This window comes from Sciurus vulgaris (genome assembly GCF_902686455.1).
Source record: "Sciurus vulgaris genome assembly, chromosome: 2".
NCBI lineage: Eukaryota > Metazoa > Chordata > Mammalia > Rodentia > Sciuridae > Sciurus > Sciurus vulgaris.
The window spans coordinates 184,026,498-184,051,138 of NC_136462.1; the positions used below are offsets into that span (position 1 = coordinate 184,026,498).

The 24,641-nt window shown below is 48.0% G+C and overlaps 1 protein-coding gene across 1 annotated transcript in view; it reads left to right on the top strand.

Annotated features, from left to right (window-relative positions):
• Nucleotides 1–328: 328 nt before the first annotated feature.
• The window catches only part of LOC306655380 (lipopolysaccharide-binding protein-like), a gene marked incomplete at both ends in the record, with an annotated part of 29,987 nt that continues 5,674 nt past the window's right edge, over nucleotides 329–24,641 (top strand). Inside the window, 10 exons of the mRNA XM_079129728.1 lie at nucleotides 329–452; nucleotides 1,645–1,759; nucleotides 3,332–3,460; nucleotides 4,377–4,532; nucleotides 13,438–13,501; nucleotides 15,916–15,979; nucleotides 17,230–17,321; nucleotides 18,583–18,759; nucleotides 20,622–20,912; nucleotides 21,738–21,908. Coding sequence (XP_078985854.1) covers nucleotides 329–452; nucleotides 1,645–1,759; nucleotides 3,332–3,460; nucleotides 4,377–4,532; nucleotides 13,438–13,501; nucleotides 15,916–15,979; nucleotides 17,230–17,321; nucleotides 18,583–18,759; nucleotides 20,622–20,912; nucleotides 21,738–21,908 — 1,383 coding nt within the window. The remainder of the gene's footprint in view (nucleotides 453–1,644; nucleotides 1,760–3,331; nucleotides 3,461–4,376; nucleotides 4,533–13,437; nucleotides 13,502–15,915; nucleotides 15,980–17,229; nucleotides 17,322–18,582; nucleotides 18,760–20,621; nucleotides 20,913–21,737; nucleotides 21,909–24,641) is intronic.

Consider the following 24,641-nt stretch of genomic DNA (forward strand, 5'->3'; position numbering starts at 1 on the left):
CTTCAGTTTCCAGATAATGGGAATGAATGGCTGGTGTTCAGCTAGAGAGGGGTGTGGCAGGAGGGGAGGAGGAAGGGTCCTCCCACAGCCCTGAGCCAGAAAGCCTGGGAGAGGAAGAAGGGGGAGGCGTGGCACCACTTCTGCGACTCTGGGCCACGAGTAATCTTGCCCCCATCTCAAGTTGCTGGGAACTGGGCTGCTGCAAACTCTCCACCACTCTCCCCAGCTGGCTCAGTTCTCATCTGGTTCTGGCTTTATGAGCACCTCAGTCTCCCTTTGGTAAGGGAGGCTCCTACAAAGAGCCTCTGGTCAACCCCGGCGGAGAAGGATGGTGGCCAGACCATACCGTGTGGTGGTGGTCCTACTGCTGCTGGAAGGTCTCTACAGGTTTGGAGAAGGGGCTTCTAATCCTGGGTTTGTGGCCAGGATCACCAGAAAAGGCCTGGAATATGGTAAGGGAACTAGGCTGCTTTTTCTGAGGCTCACTGTTGCCCACCAGGGTGGTGTGGTCGCAAGGACAATGAGTCAAAGGCTGGGGTTCTTCCATTGCCTGGCTTAGACTCCTGGAATATGTCACTCTCAGAACTTCGATTTCCTCATCTTGAATATCAGAGGGTAAAGATAGGACTAGGTCAGCAAATTGCCCACCTTAAAATTGCTGGAAGCCGGGTACCGGTAACCCCACCAATTGGGAGGCTGAGGCAGGAGGATCTCAAGTTAAAGGTAGGTCTGGGCAACTTAGTGAGACCCCTATCCTAATATAAAGTTTAAAAGGGGACTGGGTTTGTCGCTTAGTGGTAGAGTACTTGCCTAGCACAGGTGAGGCACTAGGTTCGATCCTCAGCACCATATAAAAAAAAATAAATAAAAAGTAAAGGTTAAATTCTTTAAAATAAAAAGAGGGGGGTAGGGATGCAGCTCACTGATAGAGCACTTGCCTAGCATGTGCAAGGCCCCAGGCTCAACCTCCAGTACTGAAAGAGAAATCACTGGGACATATGTTCAGTTACAGAATCTGGCCCGGCATAGTGGGGCATACCTGTAATCCCAGGGGCTTGGGAGCCTGAGGCAGGATAATTGCAAGTTCAAAGCCAGTTTCAGCAACTTAGGCTCTAAGCAACTTAGCAAGACTCTGTCTTTAAGTAAAATATAAAAAGGGCTGGGGATGTGGCTCAGTGATTAAGCACCCCTGGGTTCAATCCGTGGTACAAAAAAAAAAAAAAAAAAAGACATTCTGGGGATCGACTCAATATTGACTGAAGCCAGACCTGGCGTTCTGCTTTGCTAACAACTGTCCAGGCAATGGTCAAAAAGTCAAAGACTTGACCAAACTAGTAAATGATTCCTCCAGAGCCCCCTGTCATCCACTATTGCTCAAGATCTTGTTGAATGAACGAAGAACAATGATTGCCATTTACCTGATACTTTGAGTCCTAATCTAATTTAATAAGCCTCAGGTTGCTATCATTGTTACCACTTTCCTGATGAGGAGGCTGAGGCTCATGGGACTCACTTGGGATTTCATCAATAGTGAGGAGCACACCTTGCATTCTAACCCAGCATATGTGATTCTGAAGCGGGGCCACCAAATCTGCCTCCCACTGGATGAACTCAAAGATCCTCCTGTTCCCTCTCCCGACCCAGCGCACCAGTACGCCGTTGCCGCCCTGAAGAAGGAGCTGTCTGCCTTCAGGTTGCCTGACTTCTCGGGAAGCTTCAAGCCTGGTTGGGTTGGACGGGTGAGCTATGATTTTCACAGGTGAGGTCTCCTTTCCCCAAGACAGGGGCAGCAGAGGAGGAAGGACGGAAACCTAGGTTCCTGGGGGAAGGGAGCCAGCAGTGGACAAAAGACCGAGGGATGATGGCCAGCTCTTGTGGGGCCTCTAGAAGGGGATGTGTGGCCCACTGAGGACATGTAACCGCTGCTAAAGACAATTCCTGGTGAAAGAATGGACATTTTTTTAAGCTGTCTGTTTTATCTCAATTCCCTAAGGTCTCCCTCCCAGTAATGGGAACAAAGCCCTTAAAGCTGTTCCAGGAAACAGCCCCAAACAGAGAGTAAAAGAGTAATTGGAGCAAGATAGTATTCAGGCAGTTAAGACACCAGAATCTACACCCTGTTGTAAAACATTGTGAAACATGTTGTACGTTATCAGCAAACCCAGACCCCCTTTGAAATTTCCCGGCAGCTTTGTCCCCCTTTTCCCTTTCATGTGCGACCCCTCCCGATGTGTGGCCTCTGCCTTTATAAACCTACAAGATTTTCTGCTAGGGACTCCACTCCTCGAGTTGGGTCCCAGCGCGCTGGAATAAACACCTCTTGCGGTTTGCATCAAGTGACGCCTCCTGCGGTTGATTGGGGTTGCCGTCGTCGATCCATGGGACAGAGTTGGGGTTTCCTTTTTGGGGGCCTTACACTGGCAGAGAGAGAAGAAGAAACCCCTGCCTTCTCCCTCTTCCCCTCCACTACTCTTCCCTCAAGTGCTTCCCATGGACCTATTCCAACTAGAAGTCAGTTACAAAGGAGCCTGGGAAATGTAGTTTGCACAGGTCAACCCCGGCCAACATGGTTTCAAGCATGGGAAGGCCAGGGAATGGATCTGAGAGCAAATAAGTAAATTTACTTGAAGGGGGCAGGTTCTTCTCACCTGTAGTTGATCAATGCCATAGGCAGCAGGACCACTTCCTTTCCAATTTTTCAAGACAAGCCAGAAATCTAGTTGTTCTCTCAAATTTTTAGTGCAAAATTTTCCAATTTCAAGATGTTAACAAATGATTACATTTTTAAAAAGCACTATATAGGAAAAGAAAGGTATATCTGTAGGCCGCACATGGCCCACAGGTTACCAGAGAACGATCTCTGGCTTTTGTTTGGTGGTCTGGGGATGGAACCCAGGGCCTCACAAATGCTCAGCCCACCCTTTACCCCTGAGCTTCATCACAGCCCTGAGCCCTTGTTTCTATCTGAGGGGAGAGGGGCAGAAGGGAAAGCTGCTTCCCGGAGACCTCAGTGTGGAGACAGGACATGTAATGCAAGGCCAGCTCAGAGTGCTCACCAGGGTCAGATCAGCAGGAGGGACAGGAGCGGCGGTGGAGATGTGTGTCAAAGGACAGAGGAAGGCCCAGGCCTTGGAGGATTGGAGAAGCCCCTGGAGGAAGGAGGCCTGAGCAGGTCTTGAAAGATGCACATGAGGCAGCTGGGTGGTCCTTTGTGGTTTGGGTCAATATATCCAAAAGAGAGCGCGAGGAGCTGGAGGGGGCTCTCGGGACTCACTCAGGGAGGGACATGCCCCTAGTTTTTCATGGGTTTGATGTCTGCTTTCCTCCCCAGCCTGAAGATCCATCGCTTCGAGCTCCGGAACTCGGATCTGAGTCTACTTCCAGGGCTGGGAATAAGAGCTTCCCTGTCCCACAATGACATGTCTGTGGGGGGGAATTGGAAGGTGAAAAAGGCGTTCATGTAAGTAGCACTTGGGTGGGAAAGTGCATGCCCTCCCTCCCTGATTCCACTTCTGGGGTCTTCAATGCCTGGTCTATAAGAGACCCAGATCCAATGGTCCTTAAGCTTTAATTTCCTTCTCTGCGAAATGGGGTTAACAATAACACACCTCATAGATGCAGTGAAAGATGCGCACAGAGCCACAGTGCTAATCACTGGAGAAGTTCCATTTTATTTTAAAAATGCACACACTTATATAGGGCCGGGAAGAGGCTGATTGGTTGGGGCATGAAATGGGGTGAGAGTTGATTGGGAGAGCCTTGTTGCTGGGGGGGCGGGGCGATGGTTGATTGGGTGAGCCTTGTTGCTGGGGGGGCGGGGTGATGGTTGATTGGGTGAGCCTTGTTGCTGGGGGGCGGGGCGATGGTTGATTGGGTGAGCCTTGTTGCTGGTGGGGCGGGGTGATGGTTGATTGGGTGAGCCTTGTTGCTGGGGGGGCGGGGTGATGGTTGATTGGGTGAACCTTGTTGCTGGGGGGGCGGGGTGATGGTTGATTGGGTGAGCCTTGTTGCTGGGGGTCTGGGCAGGGTGTTGATCACCGATTGGGTGCGCATTGGCATCATCGGGAAGAAGTTATGAGGAGTAAAATCAGGAAGAGAAGCTCGGCCAGTGCCATGTTGACACCTAAGTGTGTGTGGGGGGGGTGACCTTATATGCAGTTGTGGGTTAAATAAAACAACAGAGATAAGGCATTTAGCAGTGTGCCTCCACACAGCGAATACTCAGCAACACTGGCTGTTTTTAAAGGTAAGTGGAGGCCCAGGGAAGAGACAGCCCATTGTGGGAACCTGGGCGGTAAATCTGCACTGTGCCTTCCTTGTCCTTTTTGGAGGTGACCTGCTTGTACGGCAATTTGCTTCTCATTCCCCCCGACCAGCACCCTGCAAGGCTCGTTCAATCTGAGGGTGGATGGTATTTCCATCTCAGTCTCTCTGAACTTGGGCAAGGACAAGACTGGACGACTCACTGCCTCTGTGGCCCACTGCAGCAACTCCATTGGCCATGTCGGCATTCACATTTCCGGAAGCTTAAGGTAAGTGACCTCAACACACTGGCTGGAGACAGCACTGCCTCAGCAGCTCAGCCCTCATGCAGTTCACCTAATGGGCGTAAGAGCAAGATTTCAAGGGTCTTTCAGGATCAGGAGTCGGTGGGTCAAATGCAGCCTGCCACCTCTTTCTGTAAATAACATCTTATGGAAACAGCCACGATCTTTCATTTACCTTTCTGTCCGTGGCTGCTTTGGCTCCATGGTAACAGAGCTGAGTACTGGCCACAGAGCCCAGAGGACAGGCAAATGCTCCAAACGTTTAGTAGCTGGCCCCTTAAGAAAAATCATGCTGATTCCCAGGCAACACAGTCTTCAATGGAAACCCAGCACCCAAACGGGATTGCCTGTGGGGGATGCTCAGGGAACACTGAATGAAGGGTGGCAGTCTCCAGCATGACTGCCTTCACGTCCTTGGATTGTCACTGTATCACTCAGGTCCTGGCAGGGAAGAGAGGGCAACTCAATGGGCTTACCTGGTAAGAACCTCTTGAGGGGAATGTCAATCAAAGAGTGGACAGGATGATGGAAACCAACGAGGAGGGCTGCACCCCGGAACAGTGACAGCAGGGAGCCCAAACTACCCAGAGGGTTGGAGGTCAGAGGGGGAGAAGGGTGTGGCAGACCTAGAAGGAGCTGGTGCCTCGCAGAAGGCACCTGTAGAGGAACACAGCCATCGCCAGGACCTTGGTGGGGCAGCAGAGCAACGGAAGCCCAGCGGGCGCTTGGGAGCTGAATCTGAAGACGGCAACCCCCAAGACACCGAGGAGGACAGAGCTGGACTGCAGGGACACACAGGGCAAGGAGCCAAGCGTCTCTGTGCTTGAAGTCCATGTGCTGGGCAGCCACATGGACAAGGTCAAAATGCCTGCAGAAGGCTGGCAACCTGGGTGTGGTGTAGCTCAGTTGGCAGAGTGCTTGCCTTACATGTGTAAGGCCCTGGGTTCAATCCCCAGCACCACGGGGGCGGGGGGGGGATGGTGTGGAGGCCTGTAATCCTGTGCTTGCGTGGGAAGACTAGCTCTCGTTCACTCACCTGCCAACAGCTTTGTGCATGAATGCTAGGAGCCCTCAGCTGGAGTCTGCCCCAGGGGAAAGGAAGCTTTTAGTGGAGCCTGTAACCCTCAAAGCACTGTTTTAATTGGGTGGTGTGCTAGTGAGCTTTTTGTTGCTGTGACCATAATACCTGAGAAGAACAACTTAGGGGAGAAGAAGTTTATCTGGGGGTCTCAGTTTTAGAGGCCTCAGTCCGTGGTGGGCTGACACCATTGCTCTGGGCCTAAGGTGAGGCAGAACATCGTGGTGGAAAGGCACAGCAGAGGAGAGTGCTCCGCTCACAGCAGCCAGAAGACAGGAAAAGAAGGCACCAGGGACAAATTACAAACCCCAAGGCACGCCCCCGATGACCTGTTTCCTCCCGCCACCCTGCCTGCCTACAGTTATCTCCCAGGACAGTAGTCCTTTCAAATTATTGATTCATCGAATGAATCGATCCGCTGAGTAGGTCACACTCCTCACAGTCCAACCATTTCCTCTCCTGCAGTGACACAGGAGCTTCTGGGGGCGCATCTCATATCCAAACCCCAACAGGTGGACACACTTCCATGAAATTCTATGCAGTTCACACACACACACATGCACACACATGCACACACAGAGTGTCACCCAGCAAAATATTTCAGCTGTTTGGTTGTTGGTGACTGCTACGTGGTTGGGATTCTAGGGATGTAGACACAGAAAACATTGGCCTTGACCAAAATGTGAGAGTTTGCAACCTTAACAATTTATCCATTTAACAAATATTTATTATATGCTACATCCTGACCTACCTGCTAGGAATACAACAGGATGCAATAGACAGGGTCTACACCCCACTGTAATTTATATTCTGATTATGGAAAGAGACATTAAATTTTTTTTTTTTTTTTTGCGGTGCTGGGGATTTGAACCCAAGGTCTTGTGCTTGCAAGGCAAGCACTCTACCAACTGAGCTATATACCCAGCCCTAAATTTTTTTTTTATGTAATGAACCACACTCAACATAATTATGATAACATACTCATAAGGAGAGAGTCCAGATATTCTGAATGCAGAAGGACTTACCTAGCTTATGCATTGGAGACAGTTTCCTCAAAGACAGAATATCAGAAAAGAGCCTTGAATTCAAGTAAACGAGGAAGAGGAAGGGAGAGCTTTATTGGCATAGGGAGAAGCATGTGCAAAGATCCTGAGGCATGAAAAAGCCTGTGCTTTTCAGGCAGTAAAAAGAGGTCAATGTACCTCAAAAGGATGGGGGTGGTGATTACCAGAACAATTTAAAGGAGTAGGCAGGAACCAGACTATGGATTTTATCCAACAGGGCAGTGGAAAGTCAGTGAAGGATTTTAAAAAGGTGGGGGTGATAAAATAAGATCTGTGCTTTAAAATATAGCATCTTTATTTATTTTTTATTTTAATGTGTAATATTGGTCAAACCTGGTAAGATAAAGAGCCACCAAATGAAACAAACCTTTCTTAAGTACTAAAGATAACAGAAATTTGAAGTATATACCAGAATAAAGCAAAATTATCACTAATTACAATAATTCCCACAGCAATATAGATTTTGTGATAAAATACAATGACAAAGATTTTTTTTTCTTCCAGGATCAATTACATTATTAAATGTAACAGGATTTGTTGAATCATTCTCATTATTCCACATTAAGCCTTCAACACATAGGTATTAATTCCAGATGTTTCTGATTTGCTAGGGAATGGGGCCCCTCATTTTATTTGTTTAAGTAAACGTGATAATGCACATGGAGTTAGCTGTTAAAGGCATTCCACTGTGGGGTCCATGTTCATCAAGCTGGACCCAAGTCCTGGATTCCAGTAGTATCTCTACCTACAGGAAATTCTAGGAGTGAAGAATGACCGAGCTGAAATAGAAAGAGCTCATGGCATGCTCAGTGGCTCGGGAGCTGAGGCAGGAGGATCGCGAGTTCAAAGCCAGCCTCAGCAACAGCGAGGCGCTAAGCAACTCAGTGAGACCCTGTCTCTAAATAAAATACAAGATAGGGCTGGGGGTGTGGCTCAGTGGCAGAGTGCCCCTGAGTTCAATCCCAAAAAAAGAGTTCATGGCAGAAAAAAAGAGATTAAGTAATAATTAAATAACTTAATGCCTATGTGTGTTTGCTTTTTCACTATAAACTTTCCAAAATATGTATAGAATAGAAAGAGAAAGGGCCAAGATAGAAAATCCATCATGTTAGAAAGGAAAGGAGCCCAGACCTCATGGGTACACCCCTGTTAATGCCAACAATAATTGCGACTTTAGTGGACTCAGTTGAAAATTTAGATACACCTTCCACATCTCTCTTACCTTAATCTCTCAAAAAGAAACATACTAATCATGAGCCCTGGATACTGAGGAGACACAAATAGAGAGGATGAAGCTTTTGGTACCAGGGAGGAAGACAGTTTCTTTCTTTCTTCTCATCTTTCTTCTCTCTTATATCCTCTGTTCCAAACTCTGTGTGCTGTATTTAGATTATTTGACTCTTTCTCTTTTTTATTTTTTTAATTTGTTCTCATTAGTTATACATGACAGTAGAATGCATTCTGACACATCATACATAAATGGAGCATAACTTCTCTTTCTTCTGGTTGTACATGACGTAGGATCACACCAGTAGTGGAGTCCTACATGCACACAGGGTAATAATGTCAGATTCATTCTACTGTCCTTCCTACCTGAGACCCCCTCTCCTACCTTCTCTCCCCTCTGCCTAATCCAAAGTACCTCTTTTCTTCCCTAGCCACCCCCCATTATAAGTTAGCATCCACATATCAGAGAAAACATTTGGCCTTTGGTTTTTTGAGATTGACTTATTTCACTTAGCATGATATTCTCCAACTCCATCCATTTACCTGCAAATACCACAATTTCATTCTTCTTTAAGGTTGAGTAATATTCCATTGTGTATATATACCACATTTTCTTTATCCGTACATTTGTTGAAGAGCATCTAGGTTGGTTCCATAGTTTAACTATTGTGAGTTGAGCTGCTATAAACATTGATGTGGCTACACCACTGTACTATGCCTATTTTAAGTCCTTGGGGTATAAACCAAAGAATGGAATAGCTGGGTTCCATTCCAGGTTTTGTCAGGAATCTCCATACTGCTTTCCAGAGTGGTTGCACCATTTTGCATTCCCACTAGCAATGTATGAGTGTACCTTTTTCCCCACATCCTCGACAACATTTATTGTTGTTTTTATTCTTGATAATTGCCTTCTAACTAGAGTAAGATGAAATCTTAGAGAAGTTTTGATTCACATTTCTCTAATTGCTAGAGATGTTGGACATTTTTTCATATATTTTTTGATCATATTTCTTCTGTGAAGTGTCTGTTCAGTTCCTTAGTCCATTTATTGATTGGGTCTTTTTTTTTTTTTTTTTTTTTGGTGTTAAGATTTTTGAGTTCTTATATATCCTGCAGATTAATGCTTTATATGAGGTGTATGTGGTGAAGATTTTCTCTCAATCTGTAGGCTTTCTCTCTTCACATTGTTGATTATTTCCTTTGCTGAGAAGAAGCTTTTTAGTTTGAATCCATCCCATTTATTGATTCTTGATTTTATTTCTTGTGCTTTAGGAGTCTTGTTAAGGAAGGCAGGTCCTAAGCCAATATGATGAAGATTTGGGCCAGATTTTTCTTCTAGTAGTTGCAGGGTCTCTGTTCTAGTGCCTAAGTCTTTGATTCACTTTGAGTTGAGATTCATGCAGGGTGAGAGATAGGAGTTTAATTGCATTTTGTTACATATGGATTTCCAGTTTTCCCAGAACCATTTGTCGAAGAGGCTATCTTTTCTCCATTGTATGTTCTTGGCATCTTTGTCTAGTATGAGATAACTGTATTTATGTGGGTTTGTCTCTGTGTCTCCTACTCTGTACCAATGGTCTACGTGTCTGTTTTGGTGCCAATACCATGCCATTTCTGTTACTATTGCTCTGTAGTATAGTTTAAGGTCTGGTATTGTGATGCCTCCTGCTTCACTCTTCTTGCTAAGGATTGCTTTGGCTATTTTGGGTCTTTTATTTTTCCAAATGAATTTCATGATTGCTTTTTCTAGTTCTTTGAAGAACATCATTGGGATTTTTAAAAATTTTTTTTTATTTTTACAGACACATTTTGATTCATTGTACACAAATGGGGTACAACTTTTCATTTCTATGGTTGTACACCATGTATATTCATGCCATTCATGTAATCATACATATATATAGGGTACTGTCTGTTTCATTCTACTGTTTTTCCATCCCCACATCCTCCCACCCTTTTTCCTCTACACCATCCAAAGTTCCTTCATTCTTTTCTTCCCCCTGCCACCCCCCATTGTTATATATTGTCATGCACTTATCAGTGAAAACATTAGACCTTTGGATTTTTGGGCTTGGCCTATTTCACTTAGCATGATATTTTCCAACTTCATCCATTTACCAGCAAATGCCATAATTTTATTCTTCTTTATGGCTGAGTAATATTCCATTGTGTATATATACCACAGTTTCTTTATCCATTTGTCAATTGAAGAGCATCTAGGTTGGTTCCACAATCTAGCTCTTGTGAATTGAGCTGCTATGAACATTGATGTGCCTGCATCACTTTGGGTATAAACCGAGGAGTGGGATAGCTGGGTCAAATGGTGAGTCCATTCCAAGCTTTCTGAGGAATCTTCATACTGCTTTCCAGAGTGGCTGCACCAATTTGCAACTCCACCAGCAATGTATGAGTGTGCCTTTTTCCCCACATCCATGCCAACACTTATTACTGCTTGAGTTCTTGATAATAGCCATTCTAATTGGAGTTAGATGAAATCTTAGGGTGGTTTTAATTTGCATTTCTCTAATTACCAGGGATGATGAGCACTTTTTCATATATTTGTTGATCACCTGTATATCTTCTTCTGTGAAGTGTCTGCCCATTTCTTTAACCCATTTATTGATTGGGTTCTTTGTATTTTGGGTGTAAAGTTTTTTAAGTTCTTTATAAACTTTGGAGATGAGTGTTCTGTCTGAAGTGTGTGTGGAAAAGATTTTCTCCCACTCTGCAGGCTCTCTTTTCACATTATTGATTGTTTCCTGTGCTGAGAAAAACTTTTTCATTTGAATCTATCCCATTTATTAATTCTTGCTTTTATTTCTTGTGCTATAGGAGTCTTGTTAAGGAAGTCTGGTCCTCAGCCAACATGATGGAGATTTGGGTCTACTTTTTCTTCTATTTGATGAAGGGTCATTGGGATTTTAATAGGAATTGCATTAAATCTACATAATGCTTTTGATAGTATGGCTATTTTAGTTCTGCCTATCCAGGAGCATGAGAGATCTTTCCATCTTCTAAGGTCGTCTTTAATTTCTTTCTTTAGTGTTCTGTAGTTTCACTGTAGAGGTCTTTCACTTCTTTTGTTATGTTGATTCCCAAGGTTTTTTTTTTAGGCTATTTCGTGTGTGTGTGTGTGTGTGTGTGTGTGTATGGGATAGTTCTCTTAATTTCTCCTTCAGTGATTCATCACTGATGTATAGGAACACATTTGATTTATGGGTGCTGACTTTATTATGTCCTGCTACTTTGCTGGCTTCATTTATGAGTTCTAGAGGTTTTCTGGTGGAATGTTTTGGATCTTCTAGATACAGCATCTTTGGGAGAGATTGGAGTGGGGCAGTGTGAATGGAAAGCGACGGGTCGCAGGCAGAGGCAGTAGTCCAGGTGCGAGATGATGGGCCACAGGCAGGTGATGACAGTGGAGGTGGGGGAGGAGGCTGAATTTGGGCAGAAGGGCAGGAAAGGAGTCCCAGATGGCTTCGTGTGGTCTGTGATCCATGGAAAATCTCTTACTGCTTCAATATGTTGAATTTGACTCAAGGAGTAGGGGTACCCATGGGTGTAGAAGGGGTGAAGGTTTTACTGGAAGCAATAACCCAACCACGGCTCTCAGGGCTCCCAACCATAGTCTCTACAGCAGCAGCCAGACAGCTCAGACCCATCCAGGGTTCGGGCAGGCTGTGGGTCCCAGGTTTGCTCATGGGATAGAGCCTGGGAAGTTCAGGATGCTTTCTGCAGAACTCAGGAAACATATGTATCTGATTTTTACTACATAATACACATGCCTATGTAATGTTTCTGCATCTGTACCAAACATCACCAGTCATCCAGCCAGCAAGCATTGAATGGTAAAGAAAACTTCACGGGAGAGGAAATGTTGCCAGAGTAATTCACGTAACTTAGTCCATGTGTTTCCAACAACCTCTCCTCCTCAACCTCAGTCTTCAGAAGAACATGGTGTGAGAACCCCGTTCTGATCCACGCTTCTACAGAGCGGTGTCTGTAGTCGGAGGGATGCTCTGCAGGTGACTTTATCTGCAGTGGCTTAGGTTCATCTGATCTCCATGAGATTAGCAAGTGACTAAACTAAACTGCTGATCTGCTGGAAAAATTGTTTGGCAGGTTTGAGGAAGGTAGAAATAATAGGCTTTACCCCCACTTTAAACCTTAAAGTTTTCAAATGTTTTAAATAGATAATTTATCCACATGATTCAAAATTCAAGGTGTGCAAAGGGTACAGGTGGGGTAATCTCTGCACTTTGGTTCCCCTGCCAATCAACTCTCCGTGATAGCAGAAACCAAGGCAAGTGTCTTAGGTGTCATTCCTGAGAGTTTCTGACTGCGCGGTGGGTATAGAGTCTTTTATAAAGTTTTTACACAGAGAGGAGCGTGCCATATACAGTCTTATGTCCCTAGCTTTTCTTTACTTAGTGTGTATTTGGAAATTCTTCCACATCAGAAAATAAGTTTCCTTTTCAAGATATTCCCTTACAAGAAGATACTACCATGTATTATCAGAAATCTGTTGATAAACTTTTAGTTTTGGGGGCGGTATCCTAATCTTTTTGCCATTACAGATAGAAAGGATAGCCTTGTGCATAGTATCACGTGGCACCTAGACCAAGCAATTATAGGATAAATGTTTGTGGAATTACAGACCAAGGGATATGTACCGTTAATATGTATTAACAAATTGCCCTCCAAGAGGGGGTCGCTAGCCTCCATTGCCACTAGCAACGTGGGAAAGTGTCTCATTACTCATACTGTCAATAACATTATGTTATCAAAGATGTAGCTTTTAGTCCATCTGAAGAGTGAGGGTGTGCCCACTTTAACCAGTGCTTATCATGTTGTGAATGACGTTGAGCATCTTCGCGTGTGTTATCCTCCTCGGTCCACATCTCTCCTCTCCCCAGCCTGACCTCAAGAACTTTGACCTCTCAATTTACCAGCCTCCTTTAAGTTGAAAGTCAAAAAATTCAACTGTGATGCTTATGCATTTAAGAACGCACCTGGGCTGGGGTGTCACTCAGTGGCAGAGCCCACTTGCCCAGCATGCGCGAGGCCCTGAGTTTCATCCCAGCACCATAGTAGAAATGGACTTGAGCAGTTCACATGGAAGACAGGGGATGGATCTGAAGCCATGATTGGGTCCAGGTGTTTGACCAACATCACTGGGAATCTCTGGCTGTTGGTTCTGTTTTTTTCTCTGTTGGTTTCATCCTGAGACAGGGTTCCCCACCTCCATAGGAAGCCATAAGCTGCTCCCTAGACTAATCAGCATGGGCTGTGATTGGCTGAACAGGGGCTGCTACTCATTCTTAGACCTGAGGGTAGGGAGGCAGCGGACTTTGAGATGTACGTAGTTATACCGAGGGTTATCCCCCTTTGGAGTAAATTCATCTGCCTGGGTCCCCTCATTGGGATGAAATGGGGACAGTTCAGATCCCTGGCAGCCTTCCTCCTGGGAGTCTCAGTTCATCTTGAAATGTATCCTGAACGTCTTTTCTCTTTTCTCCAGCTGGATCCTGAATCTCTTCCATGAAAGAATTGAAAACAGTATCAAAAGCATCTTGGAAGAACAGGTAAAAGGATAAGCACATTGGTAGTTAGCACATGAATCACCGGCATCTGCTTATTTGATACTTGGAAAGAACCTCTTTCCTGAAGTATGTTGCCATTTGAATTTGCTTAGAAACACCCGCCTTGTTCATGGTGCAAAGGCAATGTCAAGGCTTTCTCAAGTTTGTGTGATCACATATGCTAAACTGGCATTTGGAACTGACAAAGTGCTATTTGATTATTTAATTGTAGGTGATACTAGAGAGAAATATTGGCAAGAAATGATTTTGGATCCCTCCCTCACACCATACAAAAATTCAATTCCAGGTGTTCTGTGGATTTAAATGCCAAAATATATCTTAAAACATTTGGGGGGAAATCTAGGGTATCTTTCTCACCTTAAGAACATGCTTTTCTAAGTAAGACCCCACCACAGCCACCACCAAATGCACCATAGTGAGAACAGCAGTGGGGAGGGCCTTGGTCTTGGAGGCAGAGAGGTACCTCTTCAGTCTACCCTCCACGTACCGAGGTGCAAGTCAGTGAACCCACTGGAGATAATGACCCCTACCTTGAAGAAAGTAGGTGAGGACTTCATTAGATAGCCAGAGTATCTGGTGTACAAGTTGTGCTCAGAGCACTCACCATTCCAGAGCCCTGTCTCAAGGGGACTCACCCCCTGGACTCTTCCCTGTGAGTACTGGAGCTCTGTAATCAGACACTCTGAGTTTAAACTCCAGCTCTGTCATTTTCTGGCTGTGAGGTCTTGGATAACTGACCTAACCTCTCTGAGTCTTAGGAGTCTTGTCTATAAAATAGGAATAATCACAAGGTACATGTATTTGCTGGGCTATGGTGAGGACCAGGAGATGTGGCCTATTTAACTGGTTAGTACCCAGGAACGGAGTAAGAGCTTGGAATGGGGAAGGCTATCTCCATAGCCAGCTGAGCCCCCAGCAGTGCTGCCTGGGTTGCGGTCACTACCCTACGATTATAGGAAACAGGCCAGAGAAATCTTGAGGCCACTTGTCCAGAGGAGAGGAGGCGAGAGCCAGGGAGGCTGGGCCCAGGGCATGGACAGGTTCAGATGGCAACACTGAATTCAGTCCCCATAGAGCTGTGAGCGCCAAGTTCCAGGTGGCTCTGCAGAAAGAGGGTGTTTGACCAGGGGACCTGGGGGAGGGTGGAGCAGACCCGAGGAGGCCAATCCCGAGCTGTGGGAGGGCTGGCTCCCTGGGCACCTCCAGGAAAGGCTGGTGGGGTCTCCCTGGAAACCTCTGGCTGGCTTGGAATTTTGTACCAAAACAATACTTCTCAAAATGCAGAAAGCTCCAGGGTTGATTTTAGGTGTTAGGACGCCTTGGTGTTGAATTATGTAGAACGACAGAAAGAATAAGTAGCTCCAGTTGCAGTCTTCTTTCTCTTCTCATGTCAAAGACAGGAAGTCTCAGGGGGATACTGTATCCTAAACACTTTTTCCCCCCTACATAAAAAGAGGGCATTATCTAATTAGGCAGCAGCATCTAGCCAGACTTCCAGAGCATTTTTTTCAAGCCTTCGTGTTCATTTTCCCAGTAATTCCTGGGAAGGAGACCAGTTTTCTACTGACAATGAGATAGTTTTTTATATTTTTATTTTTATATTTTTATTAAATGTGTGATTTTTTTAAAGACCACTTGGTATAAATGACAGTTCAAAAGTGAGAAAGGCAAAATCATGAAAATGTGTAGGAGTTGCTCAAGTTGGGAAATTACAAGACGAGGCTGGGATCTCCCCAGCCTGGAACTCCGTGACTGACGGATCCAGCAGAAGCTGGCAGCCCACGACCACGCACCGGGAATCCATGGCCCAACCCCTCTGCTTGGCTTTGGCGCCCTCTGGTGGCCGCAGTCACTACTGCCGGCGGATCCGACCGTGCTGGGACACGGCTCCCTGTTGTGCCCAGAGGGACATTAAAGGCATTTCAGAAACCAAGTAGGAGGAGGAGCCAAGGAGGCCAGGGAATGGGTGGTGGAGTCTCTTGAGGCCAGGGCTGCCCCCCGTACCAAGGCGCTCCTCTGCTTTGTCCCCTCTGCTCTCTAATAAATGGGTCTGAGTGCTGCACTTCTTGGTGCCTTGGCTGCCGACACCACGTGGACCCCAGGGCAAGGCCAGCTCAACCGCCAGCCACTTTTAATGTGGATCCAGGAAAGCCCAGGAACTGAAACCGGGTCCTCCTGTGTGAGAGGCCAGTCCAAATGGAACAGGGGCCCAGCGCGGGGTGCGGATGGGGCGAGCGGCCTGTCCTTCCTCTCCATCACCTTCCCGCCCAGCACGCACAGAGGTGCCGGCAGGACGGAAGGCCATCATGGCTCCTGGAGAGGAAGGGGGAGCTGGGGGCCCCGGAGAGAGGCGGAGGAAGGACTCCCCACGCTTAAATCTCACCCACTTCCGGCAGATCTGCGAAATGGTCGGGAAGTCGACAGCCTCGCGCCTGAAGCCCTACCTCCGGACTCTGCCAGGTTTGGAGCCCCCCGCCCCGACCTCTCTGGGTGCCATCAGGTGCCATGTCACGGGCAGGCACCCCTGGAACCCCTGAGGCAACCCTGGGAGAATTTCCATCCTGCAGAGTTGGCTATGGGGTGAGCACCTCTCTTGGGGTCTGTTCTTTGGAGACAAGGGAGGGAAGGGATCAAGGTGGGACTCCAAAGCCTGCTGGGCGTCTGAGCAGGTGCAGGGCTGCAGCCACCTGGGAGGATCAAGTGCTGGCGGGCGCCGGCTGCTTTAGCAAAACGGGGCGCTGAAATCCCTGGGCCAGGCTGCGGCCCTCCCAGCCTCGCCCTCTGCTGCCACAGGGACACAGGGCTGGAGACCCATCTCAGACTCCTGTGGCTCTCAGGGTGCTGAGCCCAGCCTTGGGGAGCAGGCCCTGGCTACCACATCCGGGTCTCCAGCGTCATCCCTCTCTGGACCCCACTGGTCCAGCCACCTGAGCCAGCCTCCTTTCTGCTCCCTCTGCCAGGACGCCCTCCCCGTGTGCACCCCCACCCCCACTCCACACCTCCTCCTCCAGATCCCAGCCCAGCAACCACTCCTTCGGAAACCCTGCTTGGCTTCCTGTCCAAGCTAGGCTGCCAGCACTTCTCCGCCCGTTATATGGCTGGCACCCTGTGGCCTTCTGCTACCCGATACAGCTGCAATTGTACATTTATTCGCTCAAGTATCTGGTTGCCTGTTTCCGCTCTGGACTGTATGAGGACAGGATTCCACCATCTTACTCATAGCTGTTTCTTCAGCACCTGCGTCATGCCTGGTATACAGCAGGTGCTCAATAAAATATTGAATGGGGCCAGTGTGTGGCACATGCCTGTAATCCCAGAAACCAGGGAGGCTGAGGAGGACTGCAAGTTCTAGGCCAGTCTCAGCAACTCGGTGAGACCTTGTCTCAAAAGGGGTGGGGGCAGCTCAGGATATAGCTTTGGATATAGCTCGGAGAACCCCCTGGATTCAATTGAATGAGAAGAGTGGATAATTAAGGCGATCTCAATCTCTCTGTCCCTCCCTCTCTCTCCCTCCCTCCCTCCCTCCCTCCCTCCCTCCCTCCGTCCCTCTCTCCCTCCCCGTCCCTGTCCCTCACTCTGGCTGAAGGTACCATGAATCAGCCCCAAACCCTCCATGTAAATGAGTTCCCTGGAGTTGTGCAGTACACAACTTGCACAACTGTATTGAGCTGAGAACAGGGTGTTCATAGACTACCTCTTTCCTCCCACAGTCACCTTGATGATTGACCAGGTTGCTGGTATTGACTACAGACTGGTAGGAGCTCCCCAGGTGACCTCTAAAGGTGTGGACACACCCTTCAAGGTATAGAGAAAGAACCTTGGAACTGAAGACGGGTAGAATATCAGTTCCACCTCTCAGAATCAGCTTTCCCTTTCCTTTCAAGTGCACCTATCAGTTAGTCACTGTCCCTGACCAGTGCCCACAGTGGGTACATGTGGGACTAGGCACAACAGACCAAGACCTAAATGCAGAGTCTGTGAACCGATGAGGCAAATTTATCTGAAGTTCAGCTTGAATCCTGAGTCCTGGGCTTGAATCCTGGCTCCACCACTTATGTGCTGGGGTGCTTGGGAGAGTTACTTAACCTCTCTGAGCCTCTATTAAATTGAAATCATCACAGCCTTACCCCCTAAGCGTTTGCAGGAATTAAGTGAGATGACGTGCATGAGTCCCAGCAGATGCCTGGCACTTGTATGCACAAGGCGACACTCACTATGTGGCATCGCCCCAGCAGACTGCCCGATGGCTCCCTAGGATGTCCACGTCCTAACTCTCAGAATCTGTGAACGTCACCACATATGGCAAAGGCGCCTTGCAGGTGTGACGGCGTCTGGAGATGGGAGATCATCCTGGGGTGTCCAGCTGGGCTCAGTGCACTCACAGGTTCTTCGAGAGGGAGGCCGGAGGCACAGGAGGAAGGAGAGGCGACAGTGGGAGCAGGTTAGGGAGGCGAGGAGGCCTCAGTCTCCACCCTCAGAAGCAGGGTGGCCCCAAACCTTGGGAATGAATCCGGTGGCATTTCTTACAGCAGCAGCAGGGACTGACGCACCCTCTGCCTCCCCAGGGTGGGTTCTTCACCTCCCGGTGGGGGGACGGACCCTGGGGCGCTGCCTTAGCGCACGCTTACCTGCCTCTTGCTGGGGTCAGTTCTAAGAGCTGACCGGGATTTCATACCTTCAGTCCCACCCCCATTTGGCAGGTGAGGAAACTGAGGCACAAGGAAGCTGGTGACTGGCCCGAGGTCTAGAGGATGTAGGATTCCAACCTGGGTGGGGGAGCTCTGTGTCCAGGGCTATGCCTCCTGTGTCTTGGGCCCTGAGAACACAGGACGCATGGTCACCCCACAGGAATGCCACTCTGATGGGTGGGTTCAGGAAGCCGGGGTTGCAGGTCTGGAGGGGATCTTTGAGCACCCTTGACCCCGCACTCTGGAGAGGAACCGCCACCCCAGCTGCCCCCAGGGCACAGGGCGCCTCCCCCTGGCAGGCTCTGGGTGCTTCTGCCTGAGACCCTTGCCCTCACTGGCAGGAACTGGGGTGACTGGTAAGCCCTCTGTCCCCAGGGTGAATTCTTCAGCCAAAGCTGGCGCACCCCAGTTCCTTTTGATGCCCCAGCCATGACGCTGCCCCAGCAATATGACCGCATGGTCTACTTCGCAGTCTCCGAGTATGTCTTCAACACAGCCAGCAGGGTCTACCACCAGGCTGGGCTCATGAACGTCACCATCCAAAATGAGCACGTGAGTAGAAGAGGGAAGCGGGAAGGAGGCTGGGCATGGGGAGAGGCTGCAGATGGGACCAGAGACCCGTCAGGGGCTGTAGGGAGCCCAGGGAAGAATGTAGGAGTCGGAGCCTGCCAAACGTCTGGGTTCAACTCCAAACTGTGCCTCGCCTTCCCTCTGTGCACGTGGCTCCCGATAGTGTGTATCCCCAGGGATCGTGTGTGATACTCTCCGTAAAGAGCTTGATGTCTGTGCTCATTAGCATAACTGTTAACTATACTTAAAAAATAAACTATGGCATGCTCTTATGGTTCAGATGTGTCCCCTAAGAGCTCACGTGTGAGACAATTCCAGGTTCAGAGGAGAAACGATGGGTTGGGAGAGTCTTGACCCTGTCAGTGAATTAATCCCCTGATGTGGTGGGCGTGGCTGCCGGAGGTGGGACTGGGCGTGGCTGCGGGGCACACACCTAGCCCGCGGACTCTCTCTGCTTCCTGATACCATGTGAGCGGCTCCCTCTGCCACACTCCTCTCGAGTCCTGAGGAATGGAGCTGGCTGGCTGTGGATGGGGACCTCTGAAACGTAAGCCTCCAAATAAACTTCCTCTTCTACAGTTGTTTTGGTTGGGTCCATTAGTCACAGGAGCAAAAACAGCTGACTAAAACACACGCCACACCCGGCCCTCCCAGAAGCGGGTGACAAGCAGCAGACTCTTCACAGCAGGAAGGAGAAAGGAGAGGGAGAGGAACGCATGGGAGACCCTCAGCCTTCAACGTGCTCCCATCCCTGTGGAGGGAGCAAGACTGGCAGAGGAGCCTGAGGCTGCGTTCTGGGCAGAGCTGACGGAGAGCCCCAGGGCACAGACTGCTCCTGAGAGGGGTCCCTTATCAAACAGAAAGTTGAGGAGTCTGGCTTCAGGCTAAGGTCCGTTCACCATCCTTCAGGCCCAAACACAAGTAATTGCCAAGGCCGTACCTGACGCGTCTTCCCAGGCCAGACCTGGTGTGTGGCCACTGCACCGCAGTCTCTGGAAGGTCTGGCAGTCAAGGGCTCAGCTGGACACAACCCTGTGTGTGCAGATCTGCATTGCCAGCCTGGGCACCTCCTTCCCAGGCCAATGCCCAGATCCCTTACTGGAGCCCGGAGACTGTTTTCTCAACTCTGGATGGGTACTTAGTACTGAGTAGTCTTCCGCGCCTGCCCTACCCTCATCCTTCACTCACCTCTGCCCCCTGGGTTCATACAACAAAGGACCCTTTTGTTTGGGGCTCTCTTGGCAATGACATGATCCCCCCATCTGCCTGACACATCTATCCTTGCGGCCCAGAGCCATTCCTGGGGACAGCAGAACAGAGGGGAGCCAGCACCCTTTCTGTTTCGCCTCCTACTTGTAATACAGTAACCAGGAAGGGTTAGGAGACGCTGCAGTCTGGCCGTTCTCCTGGGTGGCCACCTGGACACCTGGCTCTCCAGCACCAGCACTGAGCTCTCCACCCGACTCCGCCTGGGAAGCACATGACCTCAGCATGGTCAGCATGGGGTCTGCCCAGGAAGGAGGCAGGGTTGAAAGGCAGTGATCCTCCCTGCAGCTCGTCCACCCGAAGGGAGGTCTGAGCAGCCACCTCCGTGGCCACCCTGTGGTCGTGCCACAGAAGCAGCCCAGTGAGCGCGGCACTCCAGAGGAAGGGGAGATGAAGGAGGGTGGGCTGTGGCCAGGGGTGGACAGGGTTTGCTGAGCTTGAAGATCAACAAGTGCAGGAGTGGGGCGAGAACAGGCTCCACGAGGGAAGCCGGAGGGGATTCGGGAGCCATGGTGAGAGTGTGTGAAAGGCCAGATTGGGTGACAGGCTCGGCTGGCCCTGGGGCACCATCCTGAGAGACACTGATAACCACAACAGACACTGAGAGGGTTCCGATGCCGGGCCCTGCTCTCAGCACGTCACCCACGTGGTCTCATTTTCCCTGCGTGCAGCCTGTAAGACAAGCACGGCTATGCTCCCTCCACAGAGGAAGAGCCCAGCAAGGCCTGCGGCCCGTGACTCGGCCACACGATGGCTCTCTGAGCTCAGGGTCCTCTCCTCTAACCACTCTGCTGTCCTGCTTCTCCGGCAACTTCCTGCTTGTCCTGCTGCAGCTGCCCCTGGGCTCCTTCAGGGTGCTGGCTCCTCAGGTAAGACTCTGCCCACTGCTCACAGAGGACGAGCCACGTCCCCCACCGAGGCCAGATCTAGAGGTTATACTGGGACATCAGGACGAGTCATGTACCCCACTGAGGCCAGATCTAGAGGTTATACTGGGACATTGATGGGTTGTGTAGACAGTTTACCCATCAGAAAAGAAGGTAAAAAAGTTCCTAATTTGTAAAATAGGTTCCTGTCATCCCCTGACCCCTTGTGGCACAAGGACACAGATCTGGATTTGAATCCTGGGTCTGCTGTTTGCTAGCTTTGGACTCAGCCTTGCTGGGCTCGGTTTCCTCACTTGACAAATGGGGATAACAATGGCATCTTCCCCCACCCGAGCTTCTCGGATGGGATAAGAGCAGCCAACCAGCGCACACACAGAGGCCCTTCCAGGCACAGACGCGGGCCCGTGGGCAGGCTGACAACCAGGCTAAGCTGACAGTCATCAGCATTTGTCCGGTGTTCCTTCAGAGGCCTAGATGAAAAGTGGTGGAGGCAGCACAGAGCATTCGGGCGCCAGCCCCAAACTCAACGTCAGACAAGGCAAGCTGGCGTTGGAAGGCATGGTGGTGGCCACCCACGGTCACCTACACACGCCCACACGCCTCGTCAAGGTGCCCCTGCCAACCCTGACAGCCATCTCTGGGAAAGGGCTTCAGGAAAATGCGATTCCCCCAGCCTGGGATATTTCCCCTGCTGGCTTGGGGCCCTTAGAGATTTGCCCCTGGCGACTGCCCGTCAGGCCTTCCCCAGGGCATCTCGGGGCCCCCGAGGTCTCTGCCATGCTCTGAAAATCTGCTCCCCCTCTTCAGCTGGCTAGGTCGTACCCCAACATGGAGGTAGAACTGGAGGCATCGCCTGAATCAGAGCCACGCCTGCATTTCACCCCTGGAAACGTGGCCGTCGCACCAGTGGTGGACGTCCAAGCCTTCGCCTTCCTGCCCAGCTCCTCGGACCGCAAGCCACTCTTCCAGCTCAGGGTGGTGAGTCTGGCCCTGACCAGGCAGCAAAGGGTCTTGCTTGCCATGGTGGAAGCCCCTCCCTCAACTGAGAGGTGGCCACGCAGCTGATACGCACAGAAGGCCCTTCCTCTCTACAGCAGCTTCGGTGGCCCTGCCTGCCTAACTGACCAGGCTTCCTGGGGACACGGTTTTCAACTGCTGTGCAGTCAGAGTAGCAAGAAACCTCAAGGCATTTGCTCCAGCCAAGCTCAACATTTTAACTTTCTCACAGTTGTTTACTATCTGTCTACATATATATACATATTTTGGGGGTCTAGGGGCACCCTACTAATGAATCACATCCCAGCCCTTTTGATTTTATATTTTGAGACAGAGTCTTGCTAAATTACCCAGGCTGGCCTCCAACTTGAGATCTTCCTGCCTCAGCCTTATAAGTCACTATGATTACAGACAAGCACCACTGCACCCAGATGTTTACTGTAACTTTTTTACATTTAAAACATCCCTCCCATCATTTAACTTGTTAAAATAAAAATCATCACATTACCTTTTTTTTTTTTTTTTTGGTACTGAGGATTGAATCCAGGGGTGCTTAACCACTGAGCAACATCTCCAGTCCTTTTTATTTTTTATCTTGAGACAGGGTCTTGCTAAGTTGCTTGAGGATCTTGCTAAATTGCTGAGGCTTACCTCAAACTTGCAATCTTACTGCCTCAGCCTCTCACATCTCTACAATTATAGGCATGTGCCAATGTTCCCAGCACATCAAATTGCCTGTTTAAAGAAGGTATAGTATTTGGCAACACTGTCTAAACCAATTTACAATTTCAACAAAATTCCAGTTCAATTTTTTGTCAACTGACAAGCTGATCCTAAGATTCACATGGAGATTCAAGTTACCCAGAATTGCCAACACTGTCTTGAAAAAGAAAAATAGAGCTGAAGACTCACACTTTGCTATTTCAAAACTGACCACAGGGGTAATCGAGGATATAATCGAGGATAAATATGCAAATCAATAGAACAGATTATGAGTCTAGAAGTAAACCCTCATCTTTATGGTCAGTTGATTTTCAACAAGGAGACCAAGACAATTCAATGTTGAAAAATAGTTTTTTCCCCAATAAATATGCAAAAGAATGAAATTATACCCCTTTCTTACACTACACACAAAAATTAGCTCCAAGTGGGCACAGACCTAAATATCAGACTAAAACATTAAACTCTTAGAAAAAAACATGGCAGTAAATCTATATGGGTTAGGCAAAAATCTTCAAAAATAGACACTAAAAACATAAACAACAAAATTAAAAACAGATAAATTGAACTTCATCAAAATGAAGAACTTTTGTGCTTCAAGGGACACCCAGAAAGTGAAAAGGCAACCCATGGAATGAAAGTATTTGTAGAATATCGACCTGATAAGGAATTTGTATCCAGAATATATAAAGAACTCTTACAATTCAATAACAAAAGAGAACTTTAAAAGGGGTACTTTCAATTCTAAGAAGATAGATGTCCATTTCCCTATATCTCCTGCTAAGTTCCACCAAAAACCCTAGACATTATATATAAAACAAATGTAAGAAGACTCATAAAGGTGAGAGAATACAGATGAGTTAGATATCTAGGGAATGAAGAACACCCTAGGAATGAGTTCCCTGCTTCCTATATACCAAACTGGAGCTGAAAAAGTAAACAGCCCAGAACAGCACAGAACAAAAAGGGGGAAAAAATAAACAAACAACAACAAAAACCTCCTCTCTCTAGCTCTCTTTCACTAGAGAAAAATAATGATGCCCACCCACAAGCCAGCAAAGGCCAACTGGGAAGCCAGATTTCTAGTTTTCTTTTTCTTCTTTCTTCTTTTTTTTTTTTTTTTACATTTAATATTTTTAAAAATTCCTCTTTTTTTTTTAGAATTCTAGTATTCTTAAGCACAAGAAGGCTGTGATGTGCCTAGCAAAGGAAATGTGTGTGTTACATACACTTCACACAGGCATGAGTTATAGTGCCATTGGCTACGAGTTCAATGTTAAGGAATCAATAATATTTATTAAGTAAGGTATCTCTAAACACTCATAAAACAAAGTTATATATTAATCTGTTGACAAAATGTGTCAGGAGGCATAAAGGAACTTAACCTTGTATTTCCCCAAAGGGCAATGATTTCAGGATCACTAATCCCATGTACACAGCAAATATATAGAACTTAACTACCCCAAATAACAAGACTTGACTGTAGCTGAAGGCTTCAACACCTGCTCTCAGAGACTGATAAAACAACTAGATAGAAAATCAGCTCAGATATAGAACTTAACACAACCAACAGACTTTTCTCATAGGTTTTTTAAAAACACTCATGTGGGAACGGTGGTGCATGCCTATAATCACAGCAACTCAGGAGAATCACAAGTTGAAAGACAGCCTCAACAACTTAGTGAGGCCCTAAGCAACTTAGTGAGTCCCTGTCTCAAAATAAAAAGTGAAAAGGGGTGGGGATGTTGCTCAGTGGTTAATCCCCCCTGGGTTCAATCTCTGGAACCAAAGATAAAAAGAATCCTCATAACATGACCCATAACAGTGATACACACTCTTTTCAAATGCCTATATCCTAAGATAGGCCATATCCTAGGTCATAAAACAAGCCTTGACAAATTAAGAAGATTTGAAACCATAGAGTGTCTTCTCCAACCACAATAGAATAAAACCAGAAATCAATAACAGAAAGATAACAAGAAAATTCCCAAACAC